The 19,112-nt window shown below is 41.3% G+C and overlaps 1 protein-coding gene across 2 annotated transcripts; it reads right to left on the minus strand.

Moving 5' to 3' along the window:
- Window positions 1–433: 433 nt before the first annotated feature.
- Window positions 434–18,208, minus strand: cdk11b (cyclin dependent kinase 11B). 2 transcript variants are annotated; one of them, XM_086141361.1, is made up of 20 exons: window positions 18,099–18,208; window positions 17,150–17,280; window positions 16,936–17,075; window positions 15,474–15,601; window positions 15,213–15,357; window positions 14,666–14,802; window positions 14,190–14,315; window positions 13,989–14,087; window positions 13,619–13,807; window positions 13,469–13,543; window positions 13,051–13,259; window positions 12,856–12,946; window positions 12,658–12,779; window positions 10,875–10,980; window positions 10,598–10,719; window positions 9,308–9,415; window positions 8,818–8,934; window positions 6,304–6,452; window positions 2,586–2,775; window positions 434–1,023 (listed from the first exon to the last, which is right to left on the minus strand). In XM_086141361.1, exons 2-20 carry the CDS (start codon window positions 17,258–17,260, stop codon window positions 928–930), a joined length of 2,460 nt encoding a protein of 819 aa, XP_085997487.1. In that variant the 5' UTR covers window positions 17,261–17,280; window positions 18,099–18,208; the 3' UTR covers window positions 434–927. The 2 variants fall into 2 exon arrangements, with proteins under 2 accessions (XP_085997487.1, XP_085997486.1); XM_086141360.1 differs by having other exon boundaries at window positions 14,666–14,841.
- Window positions 18,209–19,112: the final 904 nt, after the last annotated feature.

Raw genomic sequence — 19,112 nt, forward strand, 5'->3', positions numbered from 1 at the left:
GCGAATGCCAGTGGAGGTAGGGTTCGGATAAAAAGTTATTAATGAAGCTTTCCATTTTCTAATCTTGCATTTCAACAACTGGATTTTTCCTGTATGCACTTCAACCAGCTGGCATTCTTGTAGGAAACTTAAGCTTTATGTTTCTTTAGTTCAAAATCCAAATATGAATTGGTCTAAATAAATAGAGACATTTAAAAATAAAGGCAGAGCTATGTCTGGGCCTCTGCTCCCTTGAAAGTATGGAGACAAATTGTGCAGTGCAAAGAATGACATCACTTTTGGATAGCTTCAACAAAGTTGGGTTCAAGGCTGGATACTTTCAGGGGATTGACTTCCTCTCGTTTTTTTCTCCTGATGGAGTGCAGTTGTTTGCTCACCTTTGACAAATTTAAAAAATAGAAAAAAAATCATCATAATTCAGGGGAAGACTGCAGACAAAACCATTTCAAAGTTTATTTTTAGAAAAAAATGTCCTTCTGACACAAACTGACATTCCTAAGTAGATTTTAGACATTATGCTGGATGGAAATCTAGTGCCTGCATCATTATACAGTAGCTGAGGAAGCCAGGAAATACCAGCCATTCAAAAAAACCCATGCCTCTCTCAAGTATAAAAGGGCAGATAAAATGAGTCAAAACAAAAGAACTAAACTTGCAGTAGTCGATAGTTAGGTCCCGTAAGTAAGGGTTAAAACTGTCACATTAAAAATGGTGACACAGTTTGTAACACAGAGAAGCAAAAGAAGTGAAGGAAGTATCCTGGAAATCCAATGTTTGAGCCGCCAGTCACGCTGTGAAACAGTCCTGGCAGTTGCAACTCATCAGAAATTAATCTGATTTATAATAGTCTTGAAATTCTCAGACAGTCTAAGAGCCCATGGCTGCGCCTTTCTTGGTCAGATAGCAAGGTGTCCTGCACTTTTGGGCTCAGAATTTGAGGCTGAATCCAGGACCAACTGCTGATGCTCCTTGGTTGCTGGTTGTCAGATGGAACCCCGTGTCTTTAATTAGATCATCATCCCCCTGAAGAGAGGAGAGAAAAAAATTGACTCTTGGAAAATGGCAGTTGAGGTAGAACTAATATCATTAAAATTTGTACTGTCGAGATGACCAGTCCTACAAGCAGTTTTCTATGCAAACCTCACAACCTTATTTGATTCACATTGATACATTGTAACTGTAAGGAGAAAGTAATGTCAAATTTTGTTTATGTAGTGCCAAATCAGAGTTGTCTCATGACATTTCACATTTAAAGCAGGTCTAGACCACACCTGGACCTCAGTTTAAATTACAGAAAGCTATTTTTCCAAGGTTTCAGTAAATTGTTGATTTCCATCAAAAGCCTGCCCATCCTGACTGTGAGGAGAGGGATTATTCTAGTATGTTGACACAGGTTAAAATAGACATGGGAGGGGGTATCTGGATTGGAATGTGAAAAGGTAAAGCCAGAGAAAAGAAAAAGAAGTGAAACCTGGATCACATGGACTGAGGGTCATTTGGAAGTTACCGGGGGCTGGTTCTCCTTGTTCGGAGGGTGCAGATGGGCCTGGTCCATGTGTGCATTGATCTCACTACAGTGTTACAAGTTTGTGAAAAGTTGTGTCTGAGGCTCCCTCCTCTGTTCAGAGATGTTTTTTTCCTGTTATAACAAAGATGGCTTCTTTGACTCCTCTCTCCAACCGTCTGTCTTCTCTGGCCTTTATATGCACATTGCTGTCTTCAAATGAATGGCCCAGTGCAGAGGTTGTTTGGTCTCTCCAATGTAGATGCCATTACAATCCTCAGTACAAGTGACAGCATACACCACATTTTCAATCTTATGCCTGGGTGTTTAGTCCTTGTGGTACACCAGTTTTTGCCACAGGGTCTTGTGGGGAATGAAATGTACTGGTGTAGTGTTTGTTGAACCACCATATACCAAGATACAACACATTAGGAAAACCCTGAGATCATTTGGCTACCCGAATTGGGCCTTTGTCAAATCAGAAACCACCAGACACACGACCATAGAACAGGAGGAAGACAAGAACAGAACAAAGAACATCGTCATACCATATGTTGCTGGTGTTTCGGTAATACTCCAAACGCTGTATTATCGGTGCATGTCAAATCCCACAAGTTTCACTCCTTTGTCTAGCTTTACTTTTTCATTTCACATTCCAATCCAAGTAATCCCCCAAAAGTTGCTCTTTTGTCCCCATGAATGACACCCTCATTAGCATAACAACCCCCTTAAAACTAGTTTCAGCCAATCAACTCTTCTATTTACATAACAAGCAACCACAACCTAGATCCCGCCAAAACCCTGGCAGTTATATTCAGATACTTCCCAAGGGTCATTAGAACCAAGGAAACCTCTCGGATCAGGGGTGACACGTCTAAGTGAAGAAATTCAAGCCATCACAAGAAGTCAAAACAAAAGCAGGCCTTAAAAATGCCTTCTGGGTTGGTAGGAATGTTGTTGAAACATTTGGAACTAAAGGGTGCACATCGTGGAAAAAAAAGCAGGAAACAGCCAGACACAAACAATGTCAATGTTCAGAGCCTGGTATATAATAATGAAAGTGGAAGGTTAATTTTCTTACCAGGTGACTGTAACCTAGGCCTCCCTCGGGTGGACGGGGGCTGGTCCCTCTTTTCACTCTCTGCTGCTCGCTCTTGGCCGGCCAGGTAGGGAACATGGATGGGTCAATGGGCAATGGTGTCTCACGGAAGTACTCGTGTTTGAGAGCTTCATCTGATAGAATCCTCTTGCTTGGGCAGAAAGTGAGGAATCTAGAAAAGATTCAATGATCCAGTTAAGTTGGAAATATTAATGCACTGATACACACCCGAATGCAGGTCACACCCCTCTTGTAGCCAAGCCCAGGGGCATGGTTCAATGGCAAGCGCCTGGTGGCCAGGCCCCATGGGTGCAGGCCCGGCCACCGGGTCTCTTCAGAAAATAAGGATGAGGTACATACATGGGATAGTCGACTCTAGGATTCAGTGGGGCAGCGTTGTTTTTGTCTTCATTGAGGAACAGTGGACCAGCACTACGCTCTTTGCACAATCCTTGAGGGTGCATGGGAGCTTACCCAACCACTTTACAATTATTTGTGGACTTGGAGAAAGCACTCAACAGTGATGTGGGGAGTCCTGTAAAGGGTGTTCCTAGAGTTTGGGATACTGGATTCCAAAACACGAACCATTCTGACAAAGTATGATTGGGGCCTGAGCTTGGTCCGTATTCCCAACAGTAAGTCAATTACATTTCCGATGAGGGTTGGACCCCATCAGGACTGCTCTTTGTCACAGATTCTGTTCATAACATTTATAGACAGAATTTTTTGGTGCAACAGGAATGTCGAGGGGATCCAGTTTGCTGTCCTCAGAAATGTGTCTACTATTTGCAGATGACCTGGTCCTGTTGACTTCATCATGATCTCCAGCTCTCACTGGGGCAGTTCGTGGACAAATTTAAAGCAGCCGGAAGGAAAATTAACACCTCAAAATTCTGAGGTCATGGTCCTCAGCCAGAGAAAGGTGGAGTCTCCCACCAGGTTGCGGAAGAGCGCCTACCCTAAGTGGAGTAATTCAAGAAGCTCAGGGTTTTGATTTACAAATGAGGGAAGAATGGAGCAGGATACTGGCAGGCAGATCTGTGCAGCGTCTACAGCAGTGGTCCCCAAGCCTCGGGTTACAGACCGGTGCCGGTCAGTGGATCAATTGGTACTGGGCCACCCAAGAAATAATTAATTATTTCCATTGGATTTATTATCTGAGTCTGAAAAATCTCTATTTTGAAAAATGACCGGAATCTCTCAGTTACATCTCGGTCACTTGAGCGCCAAAATGTAACCCACAAGCTAGCAGGGAAAAGGTCTAGTGAAGAGACAGAAGAAAAGCCTACAACTTCCAAGAAAAAGAATGATTTTAACAGACAATACCAGGAGTTCAACTTGAAATGTGGATTTATCATAACAGGTGATTCCACAGACCAAGCCACTCAGCATAATATGCGGCAATGAAGCAATGAAGCCTTCATTATACTCATGTTATGTTTTTGGCGCAATGTTTCGAGGAAGCTGCTAATAAAGTTGCATATGAGTTAACAGTGAATTTACATTTATTATTACAGTCGCAATATAACCCCCCCCCAGTCCGAGGTAAAATTGTCAAGCGTTGATCACTCCGCGGTGATAAAAAGGTTGGGGACCACTGGTCTACAGTAATGTGGATCAATCTGTCATGGTGAGAAAAGTGGAGCTGAGCAAAAGGACAAAGCTCTGGTTTTGTCAATCTACATTCCCACCCTCACTTATTTTCACAAGCTGTGGGTAGTGACCAGATCATGGATAAAAGCAGCCAAATTTAGTTTCCTCAGTTATCTGCGAGGGGGCTCAGAGTACAGCCGCTGTTCCTCTGCATCGAGAGGGGCTACAGTATATGGGGCGGCTCGGGTTTTCTCCGCAACCTGACCCCACATCGGTGGTAGCGGATGGACAGATGGACGGATAAAACACAGTTAATGAGATTGGTGCAACTTTAAAGAACATTTTTAATTACATCATTGTCATTTTGATCCGTATTCCCAACAGTAAGTCAAATACATTTGTAGTGAGGGTTGGACTCCACCATTTCATTATCATTTTGACCACTACATACTTACTTCTGTAGCCCCTAAAATGTTGCTGATGAGAGTCACAAGGAATTGAGCACTACCATTAGCCCCCGTTCCCAACACGGCTCACAACTGGAGGTTGTAGGAGCAACACAGCTAGCGGAGTGTATTCAAGCAACACAGCTTGAATACACTCAGTTTAAATTAGGTTCCTGTACTTAAAATCCAGATAGCCTAAATAATCAAAGAAAGTAACATTTAAAGATCGGGTCTTTGGAACTTGCTTTATACACTGAGTACTATAGGCAAGATATGAAGCCTTAGATTGTGAGCCCAGTGGGCCTGAGTTAAATGGCTGTGACAAGGTCAACATCAGCAATTTGCCAACCTGTTGAACAGTAAAATTTAGGCCTGTAACTGTCTCAACTGGACATTTCCATATGTGGTAAAAGTTCTAACAACTGATGAATAACAATCGGTGCCAGAGAAGTTTACCCGCTGGCACCAGCACAAAATACAATACTTGGTTTGGGCTTAGAATTCCAAGAATGTGTCTTTCATCTGCACCTGGAAGCTTGTTACTTGCTAATCTCCAGGAATAAACCCTGCTGCTTTTGACTGACATACTCACTTACACCTGGGAAGTCATGCCATGAAAAACTACTAGAACAATTATGACTATAAACATTTGGATAAATTGCATTTTGAAAGGTTAACTGATCTAAGAAAAACATACAACAATATTTACCACATAATATTTCTCGCATCGGATCATCATGCAAAAAAGGTTACTGAAAAGTCTGAAAGTAGACAATAAAAACGATACACAAAAGTCAACAGCATGTTCCAGCTCATCTTTTGAATGGTCACCAGAGCTTTGACGCAGAAGTGTGTGATATTTCAAACAGTTCTGCAATGTCTACCTGCCAAACAAACCCTCTATTCAGCCCTGTCAGAAGTTTTCAAAAGAGCACTTTACTATGTGATGAACTCTGGAGGTCTGAATCTTTCTTTACATCTTGACAAGTGGAAGGTTTCAGCAGAGCTGGAGAGATGCCAAACATGCGCTGAACTGTGACACCTTGAGCTGCTTAGCAGACCGGTTGTTACTGTATGGCTTCAGTGGGATAGGGTATGAAAAGTTGAGTTCTTTTTTTTTGCCCTTTTAATTTAGTAAAACCAACTACAATCACACTCATCTGTTCACCTATGGAACTATGTTTTCCCATACTGAGGATTATCAGCACAGTGGTTGTGTTTATAAAAGTGAACATGGGTATGGAACTGGACTGCAGAGGAATGCGGCAGTAACTTAATACACGTTGTGAATTAAGTTAGCTTGCCAGAAATCTAATGCCTGAATAAAGCTCTGGGATGACAATTAAGACTATGACAGCGAGGAATGCAAAGATCCAAGTAGGGTACTCCAAATACCATCATTGGAGTCATGCTGATAGATACTGATGTGTCTGATAATTGACTGTCATTGACATAATTTCATTATTGTAGCATCAGGAATGCTTTAAAACACTGACACTGCTATTGAAATTCCAAATAATATAACTAACAAATACATTAAAATGGTCATACTGCTGACCCATGAGGTATACTCATCATGCTTTGACAGGTAGTGATTTCACTACAACACTACTAATCATACACAAAGGATCGACAACAGTGAGACTACCAGTCCGACTTACTTGTTCATTAAGTCGAAGCCTTGGTCTGAGAGTAGCGCTCCAAATCGCTTTCGCAGATTGTTGTAGGGATACTCTGTGAAACTCATCTTCTTCACAGCGGGTAACTCATTGTAGCCAGGCCAGATTTTCTCACTAGGCGATCCCAAATCCTACAGAATACACCAACAGTTTCAGCAAATATTCAGGCTTGTTAGTCTGAGGAGCTATGGATAAGTGAAACTCCAACTCTGGCTTGAGAATCAGTGTGTTACTGAAATATGGCAGCAGTGAAGTTGTACGTAAATTTAAATACTTTACTTCATCACTGGTTAAATCTGCAGGAGGACCTCAATGACATCAATCCACGGAGCAGCTGCACTTCATGCGGTTTGAACTACTGAAAATTAATCAAGCTACTAGGTTGGGTTTTTTGATTTTAATACAACTTCATTGGCTAATGTCAGACAGGAGCTCCCCCAAGTGGTGTAAAATAAAATTAAAAAATACTATGAAACCTAATAAATTTCATACACATACCCCTATCCCCTTCTCCTGCCGAACAGCATCAGCTCCTAAGGACTAACCTCCCTCACCCCACTCCCCATCTCCTCAAACCCGGACACAAACACAACCACAGGCAATCCCCCCGCCCTCCACCACACCATCCCATCCCCCTCGAGCACAGATATGGTCACCATTTGCCCCCCCTCCTGCTGTTCACCGTGAGCCTCCACAGACAGCCCCCCCAGAACCCTACTATATCCATTGGAATATTGACATACACGCAACCGCTACTGCCCACCCACTCCCACCCACCAGCAGCCCCCACGGTCAGTATTCTTCCACATCACAATCCTCTATCCCCCCATCCCCCTGAACACAGATGCAGACACTCCCCTTCACCCTCTCCCCAACCACAGCCTCACCCTCACCTCCAGCCAGGTACAGAGGGAGTTCTCCTGGTTGAGGCAGAGCAAACCCAGTGGACCAGACATCAGCCCAAAGATCCTCAAGGTATGTGCTGGGCAGCTTTGACTTCTCCAGTGCCTCCAACAGCATCAAACCCATCCTCCTCAAGGACAAGCTGCTGAGTACGCAACTTCACCCTGACATCACTGCCTGGATCCTGGACTACCGCACAGGACGGCTGCTGTATGTTAGGGTGAGTGACTGTGTTTCCGAGGCTGTGGTGTGCAACACAGGAGTGCCCCAAGGTACTGTCCTGTCGTCATTCCTCTTCACCTCCGACTTCCGGTACAACTCAAGTTCCTGCCACCCCCAGAAATGACAATGACGGAATTTCCAATTACTCTTCCATTGTTGGATGCATCAATGATGACACTGAGGAGGAGTACAGAGGTCTGATTGCGAGTTTTGTTGAGCGGAGCAACCAGAACCACCACCGACATCTTCAAGACCAAGGAGATGGTTGTGGACTTCCAGAAGAATCGGAGGAGACAGGTACCAATCACCATCCAAGGTGAAGAAGTGGAGATATTGGGACTCCTACAAGTACCTTGGGGTCCACATCAACAATAAACTGAACTGGTCACACAACACTGATGCACTACAGGAAGGGTCAGTGCAGGATGTTTTTCCTGAGGGGACTGAGGTCATTTGGTATCAGTAGCGGGCTCCTCAAGACCTTCTATCAGTCTATGGTAGCCAGCGCACTCTTCTTCGGTGTAGAGTATTGGTGGGGCGGTGCCAGGACAATAGGCTCAATAAGATAGTGAGGAAAGCCCGCTCGGTGGTGGGACTGAACCTGGACCATCTTCAAGTGGGGAGTGTAAAGGACAAATTGGGAGCTGTCCTGGATAATCCCCCCCCCACAGCCATCAGGCTGTACAATAGCCATCTGAACAGCACACAACTCCGAGTGGCGTGAGTCCACCTGTGCTGGCCACCTGTGCTGGTTCCACAATTCCACAACCTCACTTCCTCATCCCACTCACGAACTCATCTGTTCACATGTCATACCCTAACTCTGCTGTCTTTCTTATCCTTGTTTGTCCCAGCCAGCACACATCCTGGCTATTTTGGTTTATTTGTTTTATTCATCGCTATTGTCACTCTAATTATATTGTCGTTTGGTTCTAGTTGCGTATTTTTCACCCTCACTGTTCCTTTATGTTATCCATTGTTATCCGTGATGTTGTTGCTGCTGTCTATCTATTTGCGGATGTCTTGTTATCTTCTGTCTCTCTATTTATATTTATATGTATTTATTATTCATATTTATTATTTAAAAAAAAAAAAAAACTGTTAGGCTGCTGTAACAAAGGAATTTCCCCGATGGGGATCAATAAAGCTTCCTATCTATCTTATCTTAATATGATATGAAGGTAGTTGGTGTGAGAGAGGAGGATACAGAGAATAGGGTTAGATGGAGAAAGTTGATTTGCTGTGGCAACCCCTGAAGGGAAAAGCCGAAAGAAGAAAAAGATCTATCTTATCTTAATATGGTAAAAAAAAAGTAAAAACTGCAAATGCCAGTACTATTCCTTTATGGTTGGGGCAAAATCAGGACATTACCTTGAATATCTTGTTTATTTGGTCAATTTCAGATTTTCCAGGGAAGAGAGGTTTCTGGGTAAGGAGTTCGCCAAATATGCAGCCCACCGACCACATGTCAACAGCTGTTGAGTACTCCTGCGGAAAGGAGAGCACATACTGTGGCAGTCTGCAGATATGTAAAGTAGACAGTTTGCTTGGCACAGTCTTACATTCATCTGTCTCATTTGTGAAAGTCAACTTGGTTTGATGGCTGTTGGACTATGCTGTTTTCCTGCATTTATCATGTGCTTTAAAACTCAACTTGCATTTCAGAAGTAATTCAGTATCTTAAAATGCCAAGTGCTTTGCAGATGCTGTCATCTGTTGGAAATATATCTTCAAATAAAAAAGATAAAGATGATGTTACCACTACTTTAAGTACATGGGCTTAAAAATCCCTCAGGTCTTGGAAAGGCAGTCAGTCTTGGTCAGATGATGCAGACAACAAGGAATGAGCTTCAGTTCTTACCTTGGCTCCAAGTAGCAGTTCGGGGGATCTGTACCACAGGGTAACTACAACAGGAGTGTAGGGCTTCAGAGGAGAACCATATTCCCGAGCCAAACCAAAGTCACCAATCTAAAAAACAAGTTTTCATATATTTTTATTTTTCAGACTAGTAACTTAAGCCCACCGCAGTCTCTCTTAACTGATACTAGGAAATTCATAAAAACTACTGATAAAGAGTATTTGATTTCCCTCAGTAAGTTATAACTTGCAACCTTTTAAAGTTACTCTGGCGGGTTCTTCAAAAAAACATCAGTATCTGGGAATAACTGGTGATAGTCAGAAAGCTTGACAACCACAAAACTTCAAAAACACCATGCCAACATGATGACAGGGTGGTGCTGAGGCTACTATTAAATAGCATGATCTAGTAGTAAATACTATCTGAGGATGGGTAAAAAGTTACTGGAAAAGCAATGTAAAATTTTCCTTAATTACTAGGGAGGCTTCATTGTGCACTTGTGTTTTTTTCAAGTCATCAGATCTACCTAGAACTACTTTACTCTATTTTGCATGAAGAAAAACACTGTATAATTCAACTGCTCTCAGACACCGCCCATAATATTTTGTTAACCTTTGGTCTTTTATCCCCAGTGTTTGATAGTCCGAAATGACTTGTCTCATTCCAATACATAGAGAGTGTGTTCGGGATTGCAAATATAAAACAGCTACCTGTATAAGGGGACATGGCCCTATCCTTGGCTGCAGAAGCTGGCTCTTGGAATGTGGATTGCCACCTATCTAGTTTGGAAGGCACCTGAGGTGGTGTCGAGGCCTAGAGGTTCAGGCTAGATATAGTTCAACTCGCCAACTCTTTTCAGAGTCATTAGGACTGCTAGATAGCACTCCTACCAGGGAGTTCCTCATTGTAGTGCATGACTTCAATGCTCACATGGGCACTGACAGTGAGACCTGGAAGGGCGAGATTGGGAGATATTGCCCCCCTCCGATCTTATTCCGATCACTGTTTTTTTTTTTTTAAGACCTCTGTGCTTGACAGACGGTCCATAACAAACAGAGGCCTTAGGGAACACCCAAAGAACACTGGGGGGACTATGGGTCTCTCAGCTGGCCCGGGACGCCCCAGGGATTCCCCTGGAAAAGCTGGACCAAGTTGCTGGGGACAGGGAAGTCTGGGTCTCTGCTTTGGCTGCTGCTTTCATGACCCAAACCCAGATAAGGAACAGAAACTGGATGGATGCCTTGCTGTTTTAAGTTTGGTTTCGCCATAGACTTGCTGACATGGAAGCCCACCTTGAGGATACCCTTGTGGCTGAGCAGAAGATTGGATGTCTTCAGGTCACGATGGAGAATCCAGTTATCATGGAGATGTCGAACTCCGCGAAGTAGCTGTATCATCAGAGTCTTAACTTCACCTGTAAGACAGATGTTACTGTAAAACTCGCTTGACGTATATCAACATTCACTGCTTAGCTCATTAATAAAACAGGATCTTGTGAGAGCAATGTTAAACTTAAAGAATAGTGACTTTACTTCATTCAGGTCTGAGAGACAATTAAATTTCTATTACCTGGCAAGAAAGGCTGCTTCATGGTTTCCATCAGACTCTTCAGATCATGTTCCACGTAGTTCATCACAATATAAATCTTGTCCATATTGCTTCCAACAACTATTTCCTAATGGGGAAAAATACTGTAATTTAAATATAGAACATTTCAGGCTCCTCAACTATACACATATGGACACAATTTTTGCTTCCCCTCTGTTCATGAAAGAAACCACCACAATGGTACCTTGCAACAGAAGAACTTAATAATAAATAACAAATAACTGAATATTAACCAATTGGAGTCAGAAATGCTTTTTAATTTTGGCTCAACAGAATGCTTTAAAAAAATTAACTAGTGAAACAAGCTTGGACAAAAATGACAGGCCCCTAGACATGTAAAACTAAGGTACGTCCTCCGATTAGCATCACAGGTGGCTTATAGACAGTCAGTCTGCCTATTTAAAGGGTAGAAAGTAGTCACTGCGCTGTTTGGTGACATGGTGTGTACTACACTGAACATGGACTACAGAGAGCGAAGGAGAGAATTGTCTCAGGAGATTAGAAAGACAATTATAGACAAGATGTCAAATAGATGTCAAATAGAAGAAACAGATAATATGAATGGTAACTAAAGAGTCAAGAGTAACTTCTAAAGAAGTTAAAGGTGAAAGCCAAGGTCAAGGTACATGAAGAGGCTCCCTTAGTGAAATTATGATTGAAGCAGCATAGCACAGTACAGCACACACAGATCAAAGTTGAGATGATCTATAAAAATATAAAGAGGGGAGGACAAATAAATATTTTAGATAAGAAAGCTACATATATAGATAGAAAACTACCTTCAATTGTAAGTTATTTCACATGTAAATTGTATATTACACATTCCAGCACATCCTTATTCACAATAACATCCCACATCCCCAACCAATGATTTCCTATCCATGAGTGTCAGATTGCATCATCCGTTACTGTTTGAGCCAAAGTAGATGACCAAGGAGGACAACACTGTTGAAAGCAAATCATAAAAAATGCAAGACTGGTATCTGCCACCAGCATATTGACCACAAAGCTTCTGGGAGAATGTCCTTTGGACAGACGAGACAAAGCTTGAACTTTAGAGGAAGCGCATCCACTCCATGTTCAGATGAGAAAATCAAGCATACCAAAAAAAAGTACACTAATGTGAAACGTGGAGGAGCTGTTATGTTCTGAGCTGCTTCGCTGCATCTGGCACAGAGTGTCTTGAATCTGAGCATGATGCAATGAAATCGCAAGACTACGAAGGCATTCTTGAGTGAAATGAGCTGCCCTGTGTCAGAGAGCATGGTCTCTGCCGCAGGTCATGTGTCTGCCAACAGGATAATCACACAGCTAAAAAAAGCAAAAACAAAAATGGCTAAAAGCAAAAAATTGGACTACTCTGAAGTGGCCTTCTATGAGCCCTGATCTAAAGCCTATTGAACATCTGTAGAAGAGCAAAATATGCTGTCATTAAATATGCTGTCCGCAGAAGGCAACCTTCAAGCCTGAGCAGTTTGCTAATGAGGAGCGCTCCAAAACGCCTGTTGACAGGTGAAGAAGTCTCATTGACAGTTACGGAATCCTTAGATAGCAGTGATTGCCTCATTTAAATGATCCTGTTGAACAACAACTCAAAAGCAAGGTCTGATTTTCATTGGTCAATTTTCAGTATTTTTTTTTTTTATTACTTTTGTCAGTTTCACATTATTTTAGTGACCAACAATTTTGTCCATGCTTGTAAAAAATATAACTTTCAAATATTGGATTTTTAATGTTGCCTCACCCTTACTGTGACAATGTTTGGGTGCTGAGCTTTCAAGATTGTATTAATTTCTCTTAAAGAGGTAATAGGGAAGCCTTCTTTCTCCTTTTCCATCTTTAGCCTCTTCAATGCCACAATTTCATCTGCAAACACAAGATCACATTTAGTGTTTGCCAATAAACATGAGATTTCAGCAGGAAAGGGAACCATGTTAATTACCAGTCTTTTTGTCCTTGGCTCTGTATACCACACCATAGGTACCCTCCTCTATTCGGTTTAGACACTGGAATTCCTCAACACTGCGGCAACCCTGAACAACAACATAATTGATGCTTCAACATACTGCTGACATGAATATACTAATACCATGTTTGTTGCAAATATGGTTTACTCTTTTTATTCACTTATAGGGACCTGTAAAGCGGGCAAGTATTTGGGCAGCTCCTTTTTCAGCTCCACGGGTGAAATAGGAGGAGAGTCTGGGATGTAGTTCTCTTCTGGAGTGGGGGAGCGGGAATGAGTCTGTGATTGAGGTGTAACATCACCCTCCCCTGCATCTTCTTCCTCCTCCTCCATCTCTTCACCACTTTCGTCAGTGTCATGGTCAAAACGTGACTCTGGTACTATGGTACAGAAGCTGGCATTAGTCTAGTACTGGAAGAGCATCTTAGTGAGTCAAATAGGATATCAAATTTTGTTGAGAACATCACTTTTAAATTAGGATATAGATGTCATGTCATTCATATGTTGCACTGCATTTTAACATGGGAAGACAAACATTTAACAATGACATAGTAACTATACAAATATTCCATATTGGTGGTTTACTAACCTGCAGGTATGTGATTTCCATTTTCCCTGTCCTCATCAAAGTCTTCTTCTGACTGTTCCTCCTCACTCACATCCTCTAAAAAGGATCAAGTTAGAATGTTAAACCTACTTGTCTGTGAAACTGGACTTGACAGATATGAGTCTTCACCACCTGCACTTTGCTCAGACCTCCCGGAGCCTGACACTGATTCTTCCTCCCCTTGCTCTTCTTCACCCTCACTGGGACTGCTGGATTCTTCCTCCTCCTCTTCCTCTTCCTCTTCTTCCTCTTCCTCCTCCTCTTCCTCCTCCTCCTCTTCTTCTAACTCTTCCTCTTGCCCCTCAGAGCCTGATTCTGATGCTTTGCAATGAGAAAGGATAAATTTCTTTTGAAATGTGCATATTCTTGAGATGCCCGGTCAGTGATTGTCTTTGATTTATCTTCTTGATAACCATATAAAAACAGTTGACACTGAGGCAGGAATGTGTATCAGTTTACAAAGACGTAATCACTGTGAGCAGAATGTATCTCCTTGACTCACCTAAGGAAGATTCAGCAGGGCTGGATTTTCTTTCGATGTCACTGATGTCCTGGAGGTCTGCAAGCAAGTCTTGACACTCTGGCTTCTCCTCCTTCAATGCTGCATTCATAACATGATGTAAGTTATCCTCAAAGTTTTGACCATGCAGAAACTGCTCTATAGCGGTAAAAATAAACAACCCCAACACAATAGTAAACTTACACGCAATTTTACGTGTCTCACTATGTTCAGGCCTGTCTCTGGGAACACGTATGGGACTGCGGCTACGGTGACTTTGTTTTGGTTTGTCATCATACTCATCTGGCAACATCCTATGGTGTGATGGTACTGACAACAGAAGAAAGTCATATTAATCTCTATGGCAGATTCAAACTTCGCTGGTCAGAAAACAAGACAGAGGCACTTTGTAATGCTCTCATCTCCAAAACCAATATACCAGTCATATAAAAATTTGAATTTTCACAAAATCCTGTTCATTACATCATTCAAAATTTTCATCAAAATTTGCTTGATTCCATGGCTGCCCCTAAGATGAAACTTTTTTTTTTCTTTGTCTACGCCTACTCCCGAAAAAAAAAAAACCTTTGACCGAAATTATATAACTGGAGGATGATTTTAGCTTTCAGTGTTGGAGAGTAAACCAAAGCAACAAAGTAAATTAGGTAATGTTTACCGACCATCTCGTCGAGCCTCTCGCTCTTTGCGTCGCTCTTCAGCCCTTCTCTCTCTATCTTTCATTTCTTGTTGCTCTTTCTGCCGCACACGCATTTTTCTGTCCCGCTCACGCTGGCGTTCCAGCTGCTCCAGCCGGTCCCTGTGGTCCAAAAAAAACCCAGGAGATTCCAGTCGAGGTCTGCCCAGACAACCAAAAGCCCAGCCTTGTCATTATCATTGAAATTGTCAGAGTGATTAAATATGTAAACTTGCTCAAAAAGCATTCTGTACATCCCAAATATACCTGTAATGGACAATAAAGTATACAAGCCTACAATATTTGTTGTTTAAAAAGTAACAAACCATTGGGAGACATCCGGAGCATTATAACATTTCGGAAGTTGCTTAAGTCAATACAGATCTTATTAATTAACAGTACAGGATTAAAGTAACAAATCTTATTAGTTTTAAAAAAATGCATACACCACAGGTTAATAACTAAAAATGTTTTCATTTTAATCCCAGTAAAATATTTCAAACATATAAAGTCTTTGAGGAACCAATGCCCACCTCTCTCTGCGTGAATGAGCCCTGGCCTGTTCTCTTCGTTTTTGACGTTCCCAGTCTCGCCGGGCTTTGTCTTCTTCCCATTGACGCTTTCTTCGATCACTCTCTCTCTCTTTTTCTTTGTCTTTCGGGCGTGAGTGTTTCCCTGCTACAAAAGCAAAACACTTGGGTGGCTACAGATGAAATAAAAATCTGTCCAAACCTGACATATTTATCTGTATACCATAAGCTTGCATTTATAAAATTTAAGCAGCAATACCACACCTCCCTCTGCAGAGTGACTTCGATGGCGCCTTTTATCTTTTCTCTTCTCATCCTTTCTGTGGTGTGATTTTTCTTTCCTTGCTATTTGCTGTGGGGGCTTGATTGCTAGAGATTCATCTTCCTCTCCCCTGCATAAAAGTATACACAAAATTTGTCAAATATCTTTGAAATCGATATCAATAGTAATTCTAGACAGAAACTGAGTAATATTATGTTGATGCTATTAACTTTTCAGCCTTAATGAGAAGTGACTTTTTTAACACGATCGTACAGATCTTGCCTCAATCGGACAATGCAGAGGGATGATTTCAAATAATTGTCACAGAATATTCATAACTATGATTGAAGCGGTTTTGTCCAGTGGCCACATGACTAGTCTCTCAAAAAGTTAGCTAGTCCGAGTGAAATTCAACTTATCTTCTAATCTATGAAAGAGGCTTTGACAGCTAAAGCGACAAACACATTATGTCTAGGACAGGGTAAATATTATATTAGTTAAACTGAAATTAAAATTATGCACATCGCTCCTATCTTTCTCCTGCATATTCTGCAGGCAGTGCAGAACAGATCAATCTCTTCTTCAAGACAACGGCATAAAATCATCCAAGGCATACAGTTCAGCACTAAATGATCTGTATTAAAAGAAGCAAGTGCATTGATCAATAATATTAGAAGCAGAACCATATCAGCCAACAGAAAATTAAAGTCATATTTTGATCTGGCTGCACAAAACGCAAAAAAAGGCAAGCACTCAAAAAACAAAACTCAGACCCAAACTGTTCAGAAACTAATCTTTTCCTTCCACTTGAGCCAGCCCATTTACTAATGTGTATATGCAGGTCAGCCTGACATTCAGGCTGCTAAACACATTTTATGGTCAAAGCAAATCCCCTCACTTAATCATGAACCGACTGATCCAGTCAAAGGTTATCAGCCTGTAGTGACCTAAATTGGATTTTCGCAGCAAGTTAAAAAAGAATGAAAGCCACAATGCAAACACTATCAGCAAAGGGCTTGTACCAATTCAATCTCCACTAATAAGAGCATTTATCAACAACTGGGACTAAATAAAAATGAAATGACCTTCTGCTGTAAATAGAGGCCACCAACACTTTGACTTCTGTTGTCATGAAAGTGAGACTATGTTCACAAACAATATAGAATATGTTATTCATCAATTAAGTTATTTTATTTCATCACTCTATTACCTGGCTATACAACTGTCACCCACATAAATTTTACATTAATCACGGTGCAAACCAAATGGCCATGAGAACTGGTCCTCGACAAGTCTTTGTGCTTGGATATTTTTCCCTTATTTCAGGAAAGATCAATGGCTGTTGAACAATGAATGATGCTTCACCTTTGAACCATGCAATGCTCATTGTTAGTTAAAAAAAACACTACGCATACTTTCACAAAAAACACAAGATATGCTTCTGTTGCCTCTTCAATTGCATACCTGTCCTCTGTTGAATCTTCCCGGGTATATGGGGAATTCCGAATTGTTATTTCCATCCTTTGATCCCGTAACTCTCCTTCTTCCGGAGTCTCTCGTTTGGCTTCCCGATCATCCGCCTGTGAAGCAAGGCCCGGTGTGAACTGCGGAAGACAGGAAAACATGTGGTGAACACTCTAGGTTGACATGATGGTATTTCATTTTAAAAATATTTTACGTTTTTTTGACGCTTGGGATCTGCTCTCTCTTGCAATTCTTTTCTTCGTTTTTTCTCTAGAAGGATTTCATCAAGAGTTTTCACTTTCCAGGTCTCCTTTTCGTCCCCCATCAGCGTACAATCTCAACCGTCTGGGCAGCACACAAACAATTTTAAGCAAGACAAGTCAGCACAGCATGAAATCAAAGAGAAGAAAATGAACCTGAAGGCCTGGGTTTTTTTGTCCCGCGTGCAGCTCTTTGAACTCTCATTGTGGGATTTTGTTCGCTGTCTGGAAGCTTAAGATCCATATAGTTGTCTAAGTTTTGGGGGGGATTGTGATATTTCTAAATCTTACAACAGCCCAAATGTAACGTTTTGGTTAAATCAGGGTCACTCGCCTGTCTTTGCAAGTTTGATACTTCTGTTTTTAAGTCTTGTCCGAGTGCGCTCATACACGCACCATGTGGAACAGTTATGTTCAATTATAAACTTCGTGTAGATAACAGAAACAACAAATAAGCTGACATTGACTAATTTTAATCGATAAAGATATAAATACGACAACTATCAGTTTGCTATTATGTTGCATGAGTTAGCTACCTAGCATAAATCCCAGAGCCTTAAACAACATTATGATAGCTTGAATATGTAATTAACTCCATAGTGGCATGACAACACAGAGGGAAAACACAGCGATGACTGGGTCTCCCTCCGTGTGACCAGGTGTTGAGCGAATTAGTGGATGCTAAGAAAATTAGCAGGCTAACGATAGCAAGCTAAAGTTAGCGTAGACGACTATTACTAGACAACTGTATTTGACGAGCCGCAATGTTGAATAAAATACAGGTTGCAAGTCTGGAAGTGCTACTACCCAAAAACCCCTAAACTGGCTCCGAAACTCTCCTTAAACCGCCAGCTGCGAAGAATAGTAACAATAATCCCAGAGCGCGTAAGGTCATCAACAAACCTGAAATATGCGCAGCGGTAAACTGTCACACCGGAACCGGAAGCATCAACTTCTTCTTCCTTGGGTTTTTCCTTTTTTCCTTTTTTTTCTAATTATTTACCTATTCATCCATTCATTCATTTATTTATTTATTCATGTTAAAATTTCAAGTAACCGAATAAAAGCACTTCTGACTCCCTTCTATTTGGAGTGTAGGTGGACGTTAATTCGTCTTACTGATGGGATTTTACTTAATATATCTAATAAAAAAATCGACCCAATTGAAAGGTTATTAATTACTTAAATAATATGATCCCATGTTATTGATGTTATAAGTATTCATATTTCATTCACTTTAAGAACAAATGTTTTGCCAGTATATTCTCCAGGTAAAGAAAGTTTCATCATATTGACACCAGACAACAGTATGTAGTAACATTATAATAGAATATTGTAACAGTGAGCAATTTACTTATTGTCTCTTTGGAACTAATGAATCATTTACATTAATACAAAACCACTTAACAACTGGGAAAATAGATGCTTTACTGACAGTTAGTGCTGAATGCAACCACAAGGAGGAACATGAGAGCTGGTTCAAGATAAATGCAGAAGTTTGTCAGAAAGGCATCGGACATAAAACTTGTGCCTCGCTAAATGTATGAAATCAATCATGAATTCCAAACTGGATCAGTCTAGGTCCAGGAAAACAAAGACCACCTCCTGTGCTGATATTCTGCAGGGCATAAGTAAAAATTGGGCTTCTGTGGGTAAAGAAGGGGAAGAAAGGCATGAGTTGGGGACTGGGAGTAAGGACTTTGAATGTTGGGACTATGAGACGAAGTTAGTTTGGTGACATTATGCATCAGAGAACAGTGGATGTACAGTGTTTCGAGGAAACCATGATGCTGGAAGCTTAGGAGCAGGATTCAAGTTATTGTATCATGGTATTGATACTAAGATAAAAGGAATAGGAGTTATCTTGAAGGAGGAGTCTGTTTGTAATGTTATGGAGGTAAAAGACGTGTCAGATGG

This window comes from Fistularia commersonii, chromosome 34, assembly GCF_037954325.1.
Source record: "Fistularia commersonii isolate RoL2024-O1a breed Wild chromosome 34, RoL_Fcom_v1.0, whole genome shotgun sequence".
Classification (NCBI taxonomy): domain Eukaryota; kingdom Metazoa; phylum Chordata; class Actinopteri; order Syngnathiformes; family Fistulariidae; genus Fistularia; species Fistularia commersonii.

Bases quoted from the DNA above. Each gene is read 5' to 3' on its own strand.
- cdk11b (XM_086141360.1), bottom strand. From the start codon at position 17,260: ATGGGGGACGAAAAGGAGACCTGGAAAGTGAAAACTCTTGATGAAATC. The intron at 15,358-15,473 runs GTGTGGTATTGC...TTGCTTTTGTAG, and splicing joins AAGTCACTCTGCAGAGGGAG to CAGGGAAACACTCACGCCCG. The intron at 1,024-2,585 runs GTAAGAAAATTA...TCCTCTCTTCAG, and splicing joins GCCTAGGTTACAGTCACCTG to GGGGATGATGATCTAATTAA.